This window comes from Manacus vitellinus, unplaced genomic scaffold (assembly GCF_001715985.3).
Source record: "Manacus vitellinus isolate BGI_N305 unplaced genomic scaffold, ASM171598v3 scaffold_1_pilon, whole genome shotgun sequence".
NCBI lineage: Eukaryota > Metazoa > Chordata > Aves > Passeriformes > Pipridae > Manacus > Manacus vitellinus.
The window spans coordinates 31831865-31852769 of record NW_021939396.1 but is presented as its reverse complement, the minus strand read 5'-3'; the positions used below and the strand labels follow the sequence as shown (position 1 = coordinate 31852769).

Below are 20905 nucleotides of genomic sequence, written 5' to 3'. Positions count from 1 at the left end.
AATGGAAAATTAGCAGTTTAGGGAGTAACTCAGTAACATTCTGGATGCTTCTCTAAGAATGATTGACATTAAATTCTGTTATCAAATAAATAGAAATGTTTCAAGTATGCTAAGACCTTCTAAAAAATACAAAACTGGAACTATTGCTGGAATCCTGGGTTACAAGATTAGGCAAGTGACAATAAATACCAATAAATACAGTGAAATAATTGTAGTTTTCCTGCAACTCTTACCACAAGATGTGATCAATGGTGCAATACTTTATTCCTCAAGTGAGACTTCACTATATTGTAACATAAAATATTCTGAACTGCAGTTGAACTGCCACATTTTTAAATATTTGCAACACTTAATTTTAAATTACATCTCTTGAATGGTATCAGTTGTACTCACACTCTGACTAAAATTCTATAGGTATTGAAGCATTATGTGAAAGGTCAAAATTCTATCTAATGGCTTCTACGTGTTTTTCTAAAAGAGAATACAAATACTCAGTGTAATATGATAAACAATATGCCACAGATCTGATGTTCATTAAAATTATGCCATTTTTTATCTGCGCTCTTTAGAACAGAACATGACCTCTGGAATTTTAAAATATGTACTCAGTTTTACTTACTAAACCACAGGTTTTCAGAACTTAATCTCAGTTTAAAAAAAAAGCCAAAACGATAAATCAAAACACACTGGAAAATAAATTCAGCATTTTCTGTATACATTACCTTTTGTGCAAAATGACAGCAGACACTACATCTTTTCTCCTGTTGTGTATTGCTTCATGGAAAAAAGTAGCTAGTGCTTTGTTGAACAGAATTTTCGCACCATAGTCAAGAAGTAACCTTACTGCTTTTGCATGTCCTTCTCGTGCAGCCAGGTGCAAAGCTGTGTTCTGTGAAGACAAACAGCACAGCAGTGCATGAACAGTTAAAACAAAAGTACCTTTCAGTGCTTTCCCACATTGAACATCTGCATGCTTTTTTCTCAGCTGGAAGTCCTGAATACTTTTACTAGCAACATAAAAGATAAGAATATTGTCAGAGATTCTCTTAGAGATTATAGACATGTTTTTTATTTTATGGTTACAGCTACAGTAATGTGAAATCTGAAGAGGAAACTTGCTGTTAGGTAAGAAAAGCCAACTCATGAATATCTTTTAGTTTTGCAACTAACAAACTACATGTCACAAATAGGTAAAAATGATGGTATCTTTAGATACAGAACACTCGCATTTAATAACCAGAAAGAGAAGCATAGAAGAGAAGTTATATCCAGGTGTGCTTATACAAACAAATCTGCAAGAAAATCTGTGGGCACTTTTATTAGTGGTATTTGAATAAAAGAAAGGCAATGAGTACTTTAGGAATTAAGTCAAACTGAAACTGACATTTGAGAGCCTTCTGAATGCACCCAGATTTTTCGGAGGGAAATTAAGGACTAAGCATTTGTTTCTCATTAATTTATAGGCAAAATTTGTTGCTAATCTAGTGATTCTAAGTGTTTTAACACCAGCTCTCAGAGAAATTAGCAGCAGCTTCTGTGCTGGAAATTGAATAGTTCTCTAAAATGACCACCCTATGTTTTCTGATGGGGAACTGTTAGGCAGGTTCATATAAGAGGTCTCCAATCCAGGAAGTGGATTCTGTCTTGACCCAACAGACACTGTATGTGTCCAAACTTCAGAGTAAGATAGATGCTGTATTTATTGGATATTACTGTGCAGACCAGATGGATTTCAAACAATATATTAAAGAGCTAGAGTTGATATTGGATTTTTCCAAGTCTGTATAAGTTCTTTAAATTTAAATTACCAATGTTTGCTACATTGCTAAAATATTCTTGCAACGTAAAGGGGGCAAGAGGAACATGTCTATTATACTCAGTATTTTATGTTTTCTGTTAGGCTATATGCATCTTTTCTGTCTCCCACTTAAAATAATCAGATAGCAATATCAGCAATCATATATTTATCCAAGAAATTAACTTTCAGAGTGGTGAAATATAAAGGCGCTATGTTTGCCACAGGAAATGAAATTTACACATGTAATGCACCTTAAATTTACACATGTAAAGCTACAAATATCATACCATTGACATTTGGTCTAGAAGTAATAGCAGACATGAAACAAATAATGTTATGTGAACACATACCCCTTCTTCATCCACTCTATCAGTACACTTCACATTAGTATCCAAAATGATCTGCATTGTGCGAGTGTATCCTCCGAAGGCAGCATGGTGCAGGGCTGTCCAGCCTTTATAATCACTTACATGTAATGGTATAAAATCAGAAATTATAAACATGTACATTGGAACAGGACTCTCAACTTTTAGTTCCTGGATTCACAGGTGTGAGCCTGGGAGCTTTTTGGAGCTGCCAATGACCTGAGGATCTTTGACTTGGAAGCAGGACTTACAGTGCAAGGCAGAATGCCTTGAACCACCAATCCTAAGAAACCCTACTCAAGACTGGAAGTGAAGCTGAAATGATTGTAGTATTTCCAAAGCAACATTTTTTCCATGAAAAGGTTCAATATTCTTCTCTAAGTTGGATTTAGAGAAACCTCAGTTTCCCCAGCATAAGAAGCTTTGTATTTACAGCTAGCCATGATTCTATGTGTCAGGCTGAACCAAAGCATAAAGCAGATTAGTTTTACAAATACTTCATAACTATGCTCCTATACTGTATATTTGCATTTAGATGTATTATTATATTAAATATTTTAATGTACTGTATCTATATTTATATTTATATTGCATTAACTTCCCAGCAGATGGACATAAAATGTAGGGTGATAGTTCTTTTCTGGCTTAATGAATGGAAATCTGTATACTTACCAGAGGAAAAGAGCCCCTCTCTTCAGAAGAAACTGAACTACCTTCTCATGACCATTCTGGGCTGCCAAATGAAGGGGAGTCATTCCCTTCTTATCACCTTCATTCAAAAGTCTTGTGTCTTTCATATCTCTTATAAGTCGTTGACATGTATTGATGCGCCCATAGCTTTGCAAGATAAACACGGAAACTAATGTCAAAAATACAGGAATGAAAAACTTGGCATGGATTCCATTGCCTAGAGAGTACTACTAACCTGGCAGCAAAGTGTAATGGCGACTTCTTGTCCCTGCTCTTAGAGTAGATGGAAACGTTGAGGCTGAGTAAATTATTTACAGAGAGGGCCACACCTTGTCTGCATGCATAATGCAATGGAGTGCATCCTTCATTATCTTCATCCACTACAAGATTTTTGATATGTTCCATCTGTCCCCCCAAGAAATAACCCCCCAAAAAAGCACAAAATTACATATATATCTCTAATGCTTCACAGTTTCTAGCATCTTGCAGCAAGAGCATTAATACTTTAAAGCAGTATCTAAAAATAGGAAACAAACTTTAGGAAAAATAAATTTAGGAACAATGAACATTTAATGTCTGCTGGCTTGTGGGTCACCATTTTTTCAAACAACTACTTCTTTGAAGAACACAGGAGTTTTCCATTCTGCACCCTTACTGCAACCCATCCACAGTACAATACAGGAAATTCTTCTGTGCTGCCATTCCATCACAATGCTCATTGCTGGCAGCAGAAGGCTTGTATCAAACCTAGTCTATAGTCTATATTCAGTAGCAAAACTTCTGGCTGTCAAAACCCATCATTTCACCTGTTTACAGTGTAAATTGTTTCTCTTTTTCATCTTCATTTGCTTGTTTTTCCTCTGTACCTCGTCCAACTCTCCCATGTATAACCTTTACTAAGGCAAAAGTCTCCTTCCACAGTTCGATCCACTTATTTGCCTGAATTATTACTATGATCAATAATCAGAAAGTCAATGCAGATAACTGAGTTACCACTCAATTTTAAAACTGATTCACTACATCTGCTGAAAATGGATGTTAAATCTATTCTGCATTACTAATCAAAGTTGTTTACAGATTTCAGCAGATGTTGTAAGATCAGTTAGATTTGATTCACATTTAAAAGTTATTTCTTGAGCTCTGGAGGCCAGCAAATTTAACGTTTTCAAGCAAGCCTGGGCTCCAGCAACATGAGTGCTTCATTTCAACATAGCCAAATACAAATCTATGTTCAAAATCCTTTCAGAAACCAAATCCAAGATTCATTATGGTCCAGTCCACAGAAAGCTCCTGCAGAATCTGCTGCAAGCTATTTAGGTCCTAGAGCTTGACTGAGTTGAACACCTCTCCTAGCTTTACTGCATGCAAGCTGGGAAAATAGAAGTGAAAAGTTCTATATTTTATTGCCTACCTCTTGAGCTATTCAATCCCCCAACAGCAAAATAATTTATGGGATTATGTTATTCCTTTGCCTGGCAATAAGAAAACTGTATTATTGGCTTTGAAATGTTTTCATGAGAGATATGTACCTCTTCAAACCATTTTTTTGACATGGGCTACTTAACAAGTACCACAAACTTTTACAAACATTTCAAAATAACATGGTAGTTGTTTGGGGTTTTTTTAATGTTTTCCTAGTGAGGGTAACATAAAGACATAAACTGATGCTTACTGTACCTGCAGATATTTCTCATTCAGATGCTGTAATCCTCCAGGCTGCAATACCGTCAAATGCAAGAAATTCCGACCAAGATGATCTTTTAATGATACGTTTGCTCCTAAATAAATATGGAAATAAATACTAGCAAATTCAAAACTGCTGACCCCTCACATTACATGATGGTGCTTAACATAAAGGAACAAATGCTGAACAAATATGTTTATAAATCTATACAATTTTATAAAATAAATTTTGTAAATCTATAAAATATTCTTTCAAATTGACATTGTAACATATAATTTTGCTTTCAAAAAAATCATCCTGACACTTAAATTTCATAATTTTTTTTGTGTATGCATTTTGCATTTCATTGCAGCACCTAGATTTATATAGGACCCTTATGTTCAAAGATGCTGAGCACCCACAAATCAAGAGGTAATTTAAAGATGCAGATGAGCACCTCTTATAATCTTTAAACCTGTAATATCTCTACAGTTTCAAAACTTATTATAGGGCTTATTAGCAAAATCAGTTATAATACTATTAAGAAGAGGAATTACAGTAACAATCATCAGCTTGCACCAAAAGTGTAGCAACTGAAAGATATAGCTCAAACATTTTCAAAGTGCTGTGATTTTATAAAATCACAGGTAACGCTTGAGCTATGGGCTCTAACATTTAAAGATTGACTGTCAGTAGAAAATATCTCTCTGTATAAGTAGTGTATTTATTCCACAGTTCTGCTTACTTTGTGAACTGCTTAGGAATGCAGGGACACCAGGACACTTAGGAATGCCAGTGGCACCTCCACCTTGAGAAGCATGACACATGACATATTTGACTACAGCCTGTTCACTCTGTATTAAAAAGTGTGAAATCATCACACCAATTCCTCCTTTATCTCACGGGATACCAGCACTGTGCAGCTGTTTAGCCCAGCTGCTCCTGGACTGGATGCTGAAGTGCTGAATCGAAATTCAGAGGAAAGTCAGACACAGGATTTTACCATGTATGAACCCTGCTCAAAGGAAGTTTCTAGTATGTATATATTCCTTTTTACCTTTTGAGAGCAGTAAATTCACAATTTTCCATGATGCACAGGAAGTGGCCAACAGAAGCGGGGATCGACCTTCTATGTCAACGCTATCAATATTAGCCCCCTGAAATAAAGAATTTCAAATTTATCATGAATAATGAATAAATGAAACTCTAAAATGGTGCTGCTTTTTCAAAGCATAATGCGAATATAGACATTCTTAGTAACTCCAGATGTTCCAGATAAGTAATTTCAATAAACACATTATGTTTTTATATAAAACTACTATGCTTTCTAACTATCAGCCACAGCCTAGTCATCTATATATAAAAACTCCATGCATTTAAATACTCAAAATATAAAACTCTAACTCGAAAATACTGGGAATGAAGCTATGGACAAATGCAAAAATTGTAGCTCTTTTGAATGATGCAATCTTACCTATCAAACAATTACCAGAACAGACCTTTCTGAACCTCTGTGCTGAATGAACACTGTTCAATTTTCTGTTCTTCATCATAAGTGATATGACTCAATTCAATTTTGACTCCAAAGGAGCTGTATTAAAAGTGGACATACTTTTATTCTGTTTTGTCTACTTTTGCACTAGATGCATGTTGCCAGGTCAGTATGGTCACTATGAACACAGTATCACCATGATCATATCAGCAAAGTACTACTATGAGCATAAACATAACTAACAAATCCCACCAACAAGGGAGTATGAAGATACAAACAAATGAACCAATGAAATATATCTGTATTTTATGACGGCTTAGGTATCATTTTTCTAGATACTGAGTTGCAAGTCAAACTTGATGAGTTGAACAAAGTACACAGAAAAATCTGTTTTACTTCAGTTAATAACCAAAGATGATTGGGAAAAAAATCAATGGGAGTTTTTCCATTAACTTGAATCATCTTTGGGTCCAATCTTAATTTGAGAAAGAATTAATCACAATCCTGAGCCATATTTACTTTCTAGGATGGCAACACCTGTAATGTGGTAATAAGAAATGTTTAATAAATGTACAATGATTACTTTACCACTGAGAACAGGAAGTTTCCAATGTATGTTGATTAAATAATTGGGAGCAATACGTGCAGGACCCTTTCCCCAGTTACCTTTCTACAAGGTCAGACAGCCTCGTAAAAATATTCTTATTCATCAAAGAAACAGACTTTTTTATCCAAGTATCTATTCTTTTCAAAGAATACAGGGTAGCAATTTCCAGTTCTTTATGCAATATTTAATCACCTTTGCTCCCGCTAACATAATTGTTCAGCTGTCAGTCAAATGAATTTGTCAGCACTCATAATTATTTATCAGAGTAAGGAGTAACTTATACATGGACATATATATTTACCACATTTATGATACAGCTGACTTAAGAGCTTGGAAATTTAGTTTCTGAACTCCATTTACTTTTGCATTTATAGATTAATATATACGAATTAAACAGATAGTAAAATAAAAATTAAAATGCCAATTTTGTAAATATCAATTAGTATTTTTATCAATTTAATATTTAATTTTCCTTTTGGTGAAGACAAAAGAAGCAAAAACGGAAATAGGGAATAAAAAGAAAAAAAAGAAAATTACCGCTTATTTCCTTTGAATAAGCACATTTCAGTAAAAATAATCAAGTAAACTCAGGAAATTCCAGACACCTCAATTTTAAATACAAGACACCTCAATGTTGTCCACTAAATAAGAAAAGAAAACTCTAAAAGACACTAAGATACTAGCTAAGTCATGACAACTTTCTGATTTTCATTTCCTTATTCTTCCTTATCGTCGTGTTTGTAGCTTGCCAATACAATCATGCCCACTTGTATGCACAAACCAGATACTGTGCACCTGTAAAATGTGACAATGGCCACTTGGATGTTGAAGTCACCGTTTTTAAAATGCTTAATTTGAAAATCAATTTGCAAGTAGTATTTCTTTAAAGATATAAATTTTGTAATGCTTAGATGTTGGGAATATTGATCTAGGTTTCCATCTTCCCCTTTTTTTCAAGGCTTCAGTTAGCCTTGGGTTATGTCAAACCATAGCTCTACATCTCAACCAAATAAGAGCATGTACTCATTGCCATGTTGTGTTGAGTTCAAAGGCAAAATAATTAAAAGCTCTGCATGAAATGTATCTAGAGTTGATTCTCTGGTTTTTGTGTAGCACACTGAGCCATAGTTTAATAATTTTTAAAAAATAAAGGTGTTATTTAAATGTAAATAGCATACGCGGTGTGCCTGGGCAGTTCTGCTTAGCATAGGTCATCTTACCTTTTCTATCTAGAAGGCCTAAATGTAACATTGTATCTGTTTACAATGTCTCTTATTTTCAGACAGAAAACATATGAAAAACAAGATATAGGAAGTAATTATTTTAAGTTATTCTGCATGAAATGTGAATATTTAATAATATTAATATAAAATAAGTAAATGTTGTTCTTTATTAAAACCTTAAAGCCATTCTGAGCTGAAATGTGCTAGTTCTGTCAAGCAGTAACACTGCTGCACCTTTTCCTGCCAGGAGTTCAGGGGAGCAGGCAGCACAGCTTATACATGCACCATTCCACAAACTCCAGCGGGCATATTTTGATCCATTCCCAGACAGGGCAAATAAAAACAGTCCTAAAGCTTCAAAACTGACATACTTTATATGGAAAGCCAAACAAACCCTCAGCATAGCTTCTATGGAAGAGGCCAAAATATTCAAATGGCACTCAAGGAATGAAAGTTTCAAATGGAGTGTTAAAGATATTTATGATATAATACTTTTTGCACACAAGCCTCCAAATGCAAAAACTTGTGCCTGTGTTTCTCAGGTAATAACTTCTGTAGACAGGTCATTTTGTCAAACAGGTGTAAGCAGTCAAACCTCACCATTTCACATTTGAATCAAAAATAAGCACAACATCTAGTTGTGACTAAATTAAATCCCTACAACAGAGTTTCTGAGAAAAGCAAAACTGTATGTAAAAAAGAATTATTCTTAATATAATTATAATGAAATGAAGTAAAAAGCCTGAATACACACAAAACAAAAAAGGAGCCTGATGATTTCTGAAAATTTCCTCAGCCAAGTGGGGCACATAATGATCATATGAGCCTTAGTTTAATTGGCATAAATGGACATTGGGAGCATAGCCAGCAGCATCCATGATTACATTTCTTCTCTTTGTCTCTCATAATTATTCAGTGAAGAAATATAACCAAACTACACAGAATAAAAAATATTTCTAGATCACACACAAACTTTGATATATAGCTATGTGACAGTATAGTAATCGTATGTACATTTTTTTAAAGAAAGGATTTATTTCTGAAAAAAAATTAGATTAAATTCAATGCATATTTAGCATTTATTTTTTATTTCATATCTGAAAAGTGAGTGTGACCAGACCAGTTCATCATATTTGGCAAAAGACATTTATGAAACTTTTCTGAGTAAGTAAAATGGAAATAAAAATGGAAGGTTTCATCCTCTATAACTGTGGGATGCTATTATGGATCCATAACTACCGTTGTACTGTAATGCTCAATTATACATTATGAAACATATAAATATATCTGTCTAAATAGCCTATACCTGAGAATATATTCTCCTTTATGAATTTCTCTATGCAGACCTGTAGCAATAGATAGTAATAATTTCTATAAACATGTTGCTTGGTTAAATATTTACCATTGAAATCAAATACTCTGCCAGTTCGTAATGATCGAACAACGCTGTCCTGTAGGGAAAAATGAAAAAATACAGTAACGTTAGAAAGGACAAAGAAGTTTCAAGCCAAAGGGCAGTACACTCTTCTCCATTTGCTACATTTTCTAATATTTTCCAATAAATAAATTTTAAAATACAGAGATAGAGAGATACCCTTATCACATAATTCATTTTCATAAATTGTTTTGATTTTTGTCATGAAGTTGTCTTTTCAAACTAAGTTCATTTCAATTAATACATTGAAAACGCACTGCAGGAAACAAAGACCTCATTGGCAGGTCAACAGGCATTTTACCACTTCTTTTTAAGAGAACCAGTCATTTCATATGTACCACGCAAGGTCCATATAGAATTCCATAAATTTCAGATGCAGTTTGTTCCAGGTATACTTAGAGCCTCAAATTCATTTCACTGTTCTGAACTTCAAAAGTAACTTGCTACATATTTTGTGCAATAATGCTAGTGTGGGATTAAAATGGCAATGGGTAAAAATGTACTCTGACTGTGGTAGGGAAGTTTACTTGAAAAAATATGACAAATATTTTAAAGCTGTCTACAGGCATGAAAATTTCCCAGGTTTTATTCTACAGTAAGACATTGAATTACATATTACAGGAAATAAAATGGCCAAAGCAGGAAGTACAGTACTGTAAATACACGCAGTCAAAGTGTTTTCAGAACTCAGACCTCTGTGAAATATTTTGACTCAATAAACAACACAGAAGGACAGTTCCAAGGTTGTACTGAATCTCAAAGATAACAGTTGCCTTAGCATTATAAGGGGTAATAATTTTGGGTGTACTATAGTTAGAACGGATTACTCAAAAGACGTATTTTAAAAGTCAAGTCACAGTTCTGAATATGTAGAGATGCCTCCATTATCTATAGCAGACCCCTCCAGCCAGGCATAAATACTGGATGCTTCACATACACTCAAATTCCAAGGTGACTGAAGAGAAAGTGAAGTCATTTTATGAAATATTTAGATGGAAACATGACAATAGGAATGCAAAAGGATCAAGTCTTGCCTCTGTTTCACTACCGCTTTGCTTATCAAAAAGTTAATGTTCCTATTCAGTTTCTTTATATTCTGAGATATTTGGGTGACTTTCTACCTTTCCGATGATTTTCGATAATATAATTTTTCCTGTTCCACAGACACAGGGAGTAAAAGAATGTCATTCCTTTTACCAAGCATTTTTCAAGGACGATAATTTTTATGGATATGGCAGCCAGTTATCTATTATGTAGTATGTGTGTCTGCACAATTTTCTTTGGCATTCTGTCATCACTTTCTCTTCAACTGTGTTCTATCATTAGACATGGTAACATTTCCAAGTGTACACGAACATTATCTTAACTTTACAACACACTCCTCTTTTAATGTCTTCAATTATCTTTGAATCATACCACTTTTTACTGTGTCCAAAGAACAATAATCTCCACTGCCTCTGACATTCTACCAATTATTTCATACTGTTAAACTCTTGTAGAATAACACTGTCAAATAATTATAGTTAAATGCAGTGAAAAGTATCTTTCTTGCAAAAAATGTATAGATGGGGAAGTATAATATATTCCATAGAGTTGGGAGCCAGCACATTTAACTAGGCATCTTTTTGCTATAAAAGACTGAGGAAAGTTCTCCACAGTCTAGTGCTGTGGTATCAAACAGAGTATGAAAGACTAGAACTCTAGAGGATTATTACATACACAAACACCATCTGCAACTTCAAAGTCACAGGGTAGTGTACCAACATCTCCTTGTACCTGATCAGGCATAAAGATAATTTTTTGTGGAAAAAAAAAAAAGAAAATATTCTTTTAAACAGCTTATATTGTTTTTCATTCATTTTCTGGAGAACATCACCCCATTAGATGAGGACATTTCCTTCACATCGTCAGAGGCTGTTAGCAGTTCCACAAACTTTTTCACCAACTACTTTACTGGAGTAAATTTTCAGTGCAAAATGGCAGTAACCACTACTTAACATGGTTCCAAGGTAACTGGAAATGGTTTGATTTTGGTATCAGGACCAAAATTTTTAACATTCTGACCAAATTATTGACTTTTGCATACTGTACTGAAACCATCTCCCATACCATGCAGAAGTTCCTTATCATGTGGAATGGTTTTCCAGATGTAAGGAATGATTAAGAATATCACGGCTCACAATTTATAGTGAAGTTTGGCACAGTAGCCTCCTACCTGTGAAGCAATGTTTCCTTATTCCCATCCACAGCATCAATAATGGATTCCTCACCAGCATAGGATGATATCATCAGTTTTACAATCTCAGTTGCTCCTTGAGTGGCAGCAAAATGAAGTGCTGTGCATTTTTCATTCTTTAAATGGGAGAATAAGACAAAATTTAAATATTTAAACCTCAGCAACCTCACTTCCTATCTATCAAACACACTAGTGATCTAGCCCAGGATTCGTAATTCCTAAATGCCTAAACTTCTATGCAAATAATGAAACCCTTTAGTCTTTTACTGAAGTAGTAGAATTCTAAAGAGATTGTAAAGACCAGAGAAGACTAGAGAGACAGTTTTAAAGGATTACTACAAAGCTTTTTATCATTCTATGCCAAGTCCCTAAGATAAGAGATAATTATACTCTTAAAAATTTTTTGTAGTTTCATTAAAAATCAGACAGGTGCAGCACCCTTTCATATAACAGATAAAGAAAAGCTGCAGAAAATCATACGTAGGCCAGTACAAATCAATAAGCAAACAAATGGGTCTGTATAATACAGAAAATGCATTCTTTCAAAATGTCCTTTACTTCCTAAATGGAATATTCCTTAGAAGTAGTTCTTAAATCAATTTTTCCGCAGGTTAAAAATAACTTGGTCTAATATGTCTTTTAGCTATTATAAACTAGACAGTCATAAAGTAATTAAGCAACATATAAATTATTAGAACAATATTTACCAAAACAGGATTTAATTTCATTTCACTAGATGGGATATATGCCTGAGGGTTTTGACTTTCTCCTTTTTAGAACAGGAACATTTCAGTGAGTGCATTGGAATGGGCTTTTCAACAATGCCATAAGCATTCTCAAAACAGTCTTCCCCATCACAAAATCAGCAGCATAAATCACCTCATTCAAAAGCTGTGTTCAAAGAATCAAACCAATAAAAGAAGGCTAAACTATATTTATTTTTGTTCTCATTAGTTGATTTCAGCCTTGCAAATATCTTGATTAATGACAGATATTTTTAGAAATGTTTATTTATGAATGAAGCTGGGCACAGATCCTTACACCAGCAGTGCTAGCAGCTGGTAGCAGCAGTAGTATCATGAATTTGTGTTTGATTATAAAGAAGATACTCTGAAGGCCAAGGCAAGGCTGATGATAAACAAGAACAATAAGAAAGCGTAAGATTGAAGATCCCGTTTCTGAGAAGGGATGACTTTATGTAACTTGTGTAAAGAAACTTCACATTTTGCCCGATTTGAATGAGAGACTTGTTTTAATTTGCTGCTCCCTCAGCTTTGTTTTGGAAGAGACAATGAGCAATGATTTTTTTCATACCACTCAGAGATTTAGAGATACCTAGGTTTTATCAAAGTTACATTTCAATCTACTCTGAGTTTTACCTGTTTTAGATCGATTTGGGCTCCAAATTCAATGCACATTTTAATCATGTCGAGGTCCCCACTTTGAACTGCCAAATGAAGGGGACTGCACTTTCCATTATTGGTAAAATTGATGTGGGTTTTAGCAGAGTGACCCAATTCTTCACCTGAGAGATGAAAAATAAATGGATTTTTTTAAAAACAAAAATGAAATAACAGAAGATACAAAGGCTTTCAAAACAAGTATATTAAGTGTGGAATAATATTTTTCCCCCTCAAAATATGAACCTCTCACATCTATCATTAAACAGTGGATTAACACACTAAATTTCAGGAAAGCAGCTTGTTCTTTGCTGCAATCATAGAAAAGTTGTGAGCATGAATTGCCCATTGCGTTAATGTCTTGTAAGTTCAAACACAGTTATAAGTGCTTGTTTCCATGGTTCTTTGAGAACTCAAGCAGTAAACTGATAATGCTAAATCCTACTCACTGCTTGGGAACAATATGCTTACCTTTTTTTAAAAGAATTTCCATACATGTTTTTGCACCTGAAAATGCGGCTGCATGGATAGGCATACATCCTGTTTTGTTTGGTTTACATATTTTCCCTCCATTTTCAATCTGAAAAATAATGCCTCAATACAGCTTAATGACATACAGAAAAATCTGACAAATGCACATACTATTTCAGATATAGTCTCCTGTATAGCTGTCCCTTTGAATACGCATTTATGAAGTTTATATACAAGCATCTTTTGCATATTATATCCATACATCTACACATGCATATGCTTCATTTTGTGAGGGACCTGCAAAAGCAGTTTAAGTTTTTTCCTGAAGTTTGCTACTCAGATAATTACATATATATATATATATATATATGCTCTTAAAAGATTAAAGTTTCTTAGTAACCCATTCAAAGCAACTTGAATACTAGGTCCATGATTAACCTTCCTGCATTTAACAAAGAGACAGGAACAGAATAACACTGCACCAAGGTAGACAGAAGCACATAAAAAATGATCATACATACCAGGAGTGTCAGTGCTTCAGGATTATCCTTGTAACATGCTACAATTATAGGTGTGTTTCCTGCTTCACCTTCCAAATTAACATCTGTACTGCTATGCTGGACTAAAATCTAAATGTTTAAGAAAACATTCAGTCAATCATAAGCCAAACAAAATAACAAAAGCCTACTCCATTTTTTTTGTTTTTTACCACCCATAGCACTCTTGCAACTTTTTCATTTTGCATGCCAAACGCCCACAGTGCATAAGGCAGAGGAGGGACAAAATTCAGGAGAATGTAAACATACGCAGAGTATTTTAAAGTCTGATTTAACAATTTCCCCAGCAATGTGAGAAAATATTTTCTGTAGCAAATTACAGATGGAGATTTTCAACTGAAGTTTGTTTTAATGTCTTCTGATATTCTCTATTCCCTGGCAAGTGGCAATGTTGTGGAATCTGCTCAATTAGGTATCTATTGGACAGTTATATATGACGAAGGGAGATGATGCTTGAGGAGAACTGAGACCCTGCCAGTCCTGAAATCCTGCTACAGTTTCTCTGCTAACACCTGACACTGAGCTATCAATCTCATCAAGTACCATTATGACTACTTCCAGCATTTTTTGAGAAACAACAGATCTGGAAATTATAATAACCATATTGTACTGCATATTTATTCCCCTAGCTACATATTTATTTAATTGTCTTTCAGTAATTCCAGTGGTTTTTTTCTGTACTAAAGGAACTGGCACATTTTAATCACTCTCAGGCAATTTGGCAATAAAAACCAAAGGAGAATTATCCTAAATAAACAACAAAGTGGAGAAAAATTGAGAGCATAGAGAGATCAAGAACAGAGCTGCAAAAGCATCCAAGCCCCGAAGCTGATATAATGACATTCCTGAAAATGAACTTTGTATTTCAGATTTTATTGTTCTTAATTCATAATAAATACAGATTTTGTAAAAGATGTGAGGACAGTGAAACATTTCTAAAGGACTGAGTCTTGAATACAGGTATATGTGTTTCTTTCTTTTGTTTAGATGAATTAGAAAAAGTGAAAAAATTAAAGGGAAAGGCAAGTGATGTGATGTTAAGGTTGCATTCATGAAATAAATGGAAGAACACTTAGAGCCATGGTCTAGCAACTGCAGCAGTAGTGGATCAAGGGTTGGACTTGATGATGTCGGAGGTCCCTTCCAACCCAGTTGATTCTATGATTCTATGAAATTCTAAAATTCTATCCAAATGCTGCATTTGAAGTGAAAAATCCTCACTGCACTTAGACAAAGGGATAAAAAGTTATGCTGCTTAAAATCTCAATGCTTTTTCTATTTTACAAGGTTCAATATGGACACCTTAGTAATTTCTTCACAATATATTTTTGTGATTTTTAATTGCAGAGTTAGTTCTGCTACTAATCAATTATTAGAATGTTGGTCTTAAGAACTGTGCTTTCTGATTAATTTTAATCTGTTTTTATTAGAACTAGTTTCAAGAAAGTGTTGATACTTCTAAGACTTCTTAAATAATTGTAAAAAAACCAAATCAGAACATTATAATATGAAATAACACATGGCTACATGAAGTTTTAGTGTTAAAAAGAACCTTTTTAAAGAACATTCCTTGTGTTTGAAAAATTGAAAAGCATTTTCCATGAAACACAATGACTACTATCATAGCACGAATATCAGTATTTCTAGAAATCAGTCAGTTACTTTTTACTTGCTCTGCTAAGACACGAACACTTCATAAGCATCATATGTTACACATCCTGCTCCCTAAACAAAACATATGAGGAAATACAGCATATATCAACAAGGTCTTCGTGCTTGGCACACAGTTGCTGTTGAGCTACTTATCAACTGTATATTTTCGTGGACTTTAGACTTACCTTCACAATTTCATTATGCAGGGACTGAACAGCCATATGCAAAGGTGCCATCATATTGGAGTTGAGAATGTTGGGATTGGCTCCTCTGCTGAGAAGCAAACGAACACTTTCAATCTGGTTTTTCTTTGTGGCCCAGTGCAGTGGGGTATTTCCAGAAGAATCCATCACGTTTAATACTAGGTCAAAGGAGAGAAACCAAACTAAAATAAAAACCAAAACAAACCATCAAAAGTTCTGATTGCAATGGGAAACAAAAGGTGTCTTTGATGAAGTTACAGATCTCTGGCACCTCATTTCTTCGAAGAAAGAAAGGAAAAGATTTCCTGTCATGCAGTGTCTATTTCTTGCCCACTATTACATACCTTTTTTTTTCACCCCAAGAGTCACTTGATTTCCCTCTTTCCTTGACTATTCTCTTTCCTTTTATTTGACTTTGCAGCCATTGCTTTAGAGGCTGCACAGAACAAGTAAGTGTGAATAACTGAAATAAGAGATAACCAATAAATGCTTGCAAACTGTAAGGAAGTTAAAGACCGTATCTATTCTATTTCACTTAAGAACACAGAAGTAAATCAAGTCACACCAGTTGTAGAAGTGGTCTGTTCTACACATACATTTTGAGCTTGAAAATTGAAGATAAACTTCAAAATATATTCTAAAAAAATAGGACGAAAATTATATACTGAAAATAAAAAGAATATGTTTCAGTCAGAATAATCTAAAATTAGAATGGTCATCATTAGGTGAAAAAATGAGCTTTTCAGGGCCATTGGAGGTTTGCTCAGTAGTCTAAAGTCTATCAGTGCAATCTGCTGTAGTTCACAGAGCTTATTATATAACAGACACATAACAGAAAGTCAGACCTACTGTACATCACTGCAGTTTTCTTTTTCATATCTGAAGACTGATACTTTGTATCAAACAAAGTAAGACACTTATGGATTCACTGCATTAGAGACAAAACAGTTCTAACATAACAAGGGTCACTCAAACCACACCCAAGAGAGTGCAAACTGTGGCAGACAGTTTGAATTATATTTCAATCTATAAATGGAGATAACACATACCAGTTCTGTTTCAGTTGGGCGATGGACACTTCGATTATTGAACTTTTTTATTCTGTTAAATAAAATAGTTGATAAAATGCATGTTACCTTCAAAGGAAGAGTCGTCTATGATCAACTGCATTAATTCTATTTGTCCTCCTTCTGCAGCATGATGCAGTGGGGTGGCATTTAATTCATCTACTTTTGTAAGACCAGAACGATTCTTCTTAATGAAGCTCCGCAGCCTACAGGCGCTTCCATCTGAAATAACCTATTTTGGATAGAAATATTCTCATTTTCTGATTCTCCTAAAGGCAAGAAGTTAGCAACGCTATAACGTGTTTCTATGGGCAGCTTACCACTCAATAATTCTCCCCCAACTGTCTGGTTTCATACAGAAGTTTACAAATCCTGATCATATTGGGCCAACAGTGAAACTCAGATTGATTTAATCAACTGCAAAATCAGATCCAGATGAGAAACTGTGCAAAATTAAAACGGAATTCATCTTGAAGACATTATTTTCTCTTCTGCAGTGAGCTCAAGATCCTCCTTCCACAGTGCAAAATCTCAAACAAGCAAATTAATCACTTATATTTTTATATTCTTTCCTGCAGTGACCATGTCAAATGAATCCAACAGAGAGGAAAAACTAATAATCTTAATAAGTTTCTTTTTTAGATCTTTCTACAGAGACCCTATGTCCTGAGCTTTCAAGCTCCGCCATCGGGCTTCTGTGATGTTCTTTATGTCGGAGCAACCAACATATTTTTTAGTTTCAGCAGCATGCTTAGACCATCTCACAGGCTACTACTCAGTCTGAAACTGAGATCTCAGTATCATCACAGTGATACTCTGACAGCTGAGCCTGCACCTACTGACAGCTTGATACATTCCAGATACTGTGATTTACAACCAAAGCCCCCTATGGAAGCATGCTGATTCTTACTTTATGATATTCTCCAAATATTTTTTGTTAGACTGATTCAAAGCCCAGAAAACTGATAGAAAAAATGTTTGCAGTAGAATGGGCAGGAATTTAACAAACAGTTGTTAAAAATTAGGAGAGAATAAAAAAGAAAAACAATTCAACAAAATTGGGAGGGGAGAAAGGGAGAAAAATGCGTATCAAAAGTAATGTAAACCTTCCCAAAGATGTGTAAGCAAAGAAAAGAATAAGAAAGGAAATCCCCTAAAATCACTGTTCCCTTCTCAGCTGGAAAAGAAAAAGAAAACTTTGCTCTACAGGATCCCCTGAGTCACAAAGTCTCAGCAATTTTTGCTGTCATTAAGCAAATATACATTACGGGGCAGCCCACTCGTGTGCTTAAGCACGTGTTTAACTTCATTCAGGATACTAGTCCCACTGACTTCAGTGAGGTTACTCGTGTCAATAATAGTATTTGTCAATAACAATATTTGACTGAGGCCAAATACAGGGTTAGCATCTGCTTCAGAAGTGCAATCAGAAAAAGCTAATAGAAAACATGTGATGTAATTGTGGAAAGGGTATTTAAGATGACTCAACTATCACAAAGATAACAGGCCAATTACATACTCAAATATCTATACATTTTATACACATCAAAAAGCTATTTAGGAAAACCTTGTTACAGAGTCCAGTATTTTGTATTCCTTCTAATGTTCCTTTTTTATGTCTATTGATGTAGACCACATTTTGCCACTCTTAACATTGGATTTACTTTTCAATGTCAGACAAAATGTAGTATGATGATAATTTCCATCAATATAAATAAGATTTATCAGCCAATACTGCTGTGTTTCATTAGCAAAATAGGAAAAGAAGAATTCAGTTAGGTGTTCTCAGTACTTCAGTTGGTAAAAACCAGCAAAGCAAGTGATTGTAAACTGCAGCTCGTTTGCCCTTGCCTGAACAGCTCTGTAGTGCCAGGTCACCCACTAGGGTGATAAAACACGTTATGCTGAAGAGGTGTTGCTCGGGTCTACACCTAGCACACAGAAAACATACATGGCTGGAAATGACCCCAAGAGGTATCTAAACTCATCTACAAACTTTGTCAAATTTGTTTAGCTTGCTGTTAAAAATCTCCTAAGTTACCCAAGTCTTCCATCCTGTAAGCAACCTCTTCCTTTGCTTAATTATTCTTATCCTTAAAAACGGACCTGCCCAAAGTTTGGTCTAGGTTGCCTAGCAGCAATATAAATACATTACTTCTCATCCTATTATCTATTAAAAATGGAAGATTTTATGTCCTTCCTGGCTGCAATTTCATATTTGTAGGTTGCACTGCTGGTTCTTTGTCCCTCCATAATAGTTCCAGTTCTTCTAAACTTTCTTTTTGGGACATTTTTGCTAGATAGTCTACTCATTCCTGCCATGACCGTCCTTCCATGGACCTCCTTCTCCTGCACAAGGATGGGATGTGAGATCCGCACCAGCCGCCTGCCACCCACCACCCACATCCTCCTTCTCCTGCTCCCCTCCTGCCTTCCCACTCACTCCAGTGCAGACTTGGTCAGACAACACCTGGGCATCCTGTGCCTTCCCACGCCACAGCCAAGTCAACTTCCAGCCTGTCTCCCATCCCTCATGGCTCCACTGAGTGAGCAGAAAGGGTCTCCTGGAGGGAAGGCTCCCTGGGACATAACCACTGCCGAACCCGCACAGCTGTCTCCAGAGTCCTACCGCACCTTCATCCACCTCAACTTCGCCTACCTCACCCTCCACCTTCAGCCCTCGTCCCCACCACCAGCCCGGTCCCGCCGCCCCCTCCCCGCGCCCTCGGCACGCACCTTGAAGACATCCTGCGAGGCGACGGAGGCCGCGTCCGCCTCGCAGGCGACGCCCTGGTAGGAGCTGGAGGCGGCCGCCTTCTCCCGCGACCGGCAGAGCCGCAGCAGGAGAGCGCTTCATGCCGCCCGCCGCCCGGCTCCGAGCAGCGCCCGCCCCGTCCGCTCCGGAGACCTGCGAGCGACAGAGCGAGTGACGGCGGGGCCGGGGCCGCTCCTGGCACCCGCGCCGGCGGGGGAGGCGGGGAAAGCGGGCGGGGGCCATCCCGATCCCGCCGCTCCCCGCCGGGGCGGGCATCCCGCCGGGCGGCGGCTCCCACCGCCAGCAGGCAGGGCCCGGGCGGGCCCCGGGGACACGAAACGCCTGTGCCCTAAATCACTGCTACCTACCCCCATATTACCCTCCCGGCTTTAAACCAGGGACTTGACTTGTCTAATGTCAGCTTCTCAGCATTTACTTTGTAGCCATAAAAGTTTATTGCAGAATTTGTTTTACTGGCAAGTTTGGAGAGGAGTAGGAAGGCTGTAGGAAGAGTACAGAAAGAAGCAGCACGACGTGTTTCAAAGGGTTACTCCCTAAAGCGCCCTTTATGGAAACGTGTAACTCGGGGAACTAACAGTTTACTTAATGCAGCTTAGGAAAGCAGTAGGAGTCATAGCAGGTGATTTTTTGCCTGTATGATCATGGTTTATGGCAAGCTGCTGCTTAAGCACTGCCAAAACCAAGTGTCACACCCCATACAGCCTATTTAATAGCCATCAACAAGCAATTCTCTGTTATATTGCTCATTCCCCTTTTTAATACACTTTATACTGTCTGTGCCACAATATCCTGTCGCACTAAGTGCCATAATTTCATTACATATTCGTGAAAAATTCTTTCTTTTACCACTGGCTTCACTTAGTGCTCCCTGGTGTTTTTATTTTGAGAAATGGAGTGTTCTTTTGCATTTTTTCATCCTTGTTAGTGCTCATAATTTCACAAAGATATTCCAGCACTTTGCTCACTGATGGAGCTTTGTTCATGTGGTTTTCCTTCTTACGGATGCCATTTTTTATCGCTGGACAGCCACATCCTGCTACTCTGAATCTTTTCCGTGTTTCTTTTGAAATAAAATGGTGAGACCTACATAGTCAAGGTATATTCGAGCAATAGTATTAATTGTTTGTTCTATTTGTTTCTTCATTCCGCTCATAAATGTTCACGAATTTATTTGGGGTTTTTTTGAATGCCACTGAGCTAAGCTTCCTTGGAATTTTTTCTTCTCCACCACAATCCCTTTTCTAAATGGTGCTAGATAAATAAATAGCA

General features: G+C 36.2%; 1 protein-coding gene across 1 annotated transcript in view; it reads right to left on the bottom strand.

The window, feature by feature from the left end:
- Positions 1–19713, bottom strand: part of TRPA1 (transient receptor potential cation channel subfamily A member 1) — a gene marked incomplete at its 5' end in the record, with an annotated part of 32111 nt that extends 12398 nt beyond the window's left edge. Inside the window, 14 exons of the mRNA XM_029959366.1 lie at positions 723–889; positions 2149–2263; positions 2836–3000; positions 3089–3258; positions 4531–4631; positions 5574–5673; positions 9241–9289; positions 11489–11625; positions 12889–13034; positions 13381–13489; positions 13902–14009; positions 15776–15951; positions 16930–17092; positions 19597–19713. Coding sequence (XP_029815226.1) covers positions 723–889; positions 2149–2263; positions 2836–3000; positions 3089–3258; positions 4531–4631; positions 5574–5673; positions 9241–9289; positions 11489–11625; positions 12889–13034; positions 13381–13489; positions 13902–14009; positions 15776–15951; positions 16930–17092; positions 19597–19713 — 1823 coding nt within the window. The remainder of the gene's footprint in view (positions 1–722; positions 890–2148; positions 2264–2835; positions 3001–3088; positions 3259–4530; positions 4632–5573; positions 5674–9240; positions 9290–11488; positions 11626–12888; positions 13035–13380; positions 13490–13901; positions 14010–15775; positions 15952–16929; positions 17093–19596) is intronic.
- Positions 19714–20905: the final 1192 nt, after the last annotated feature.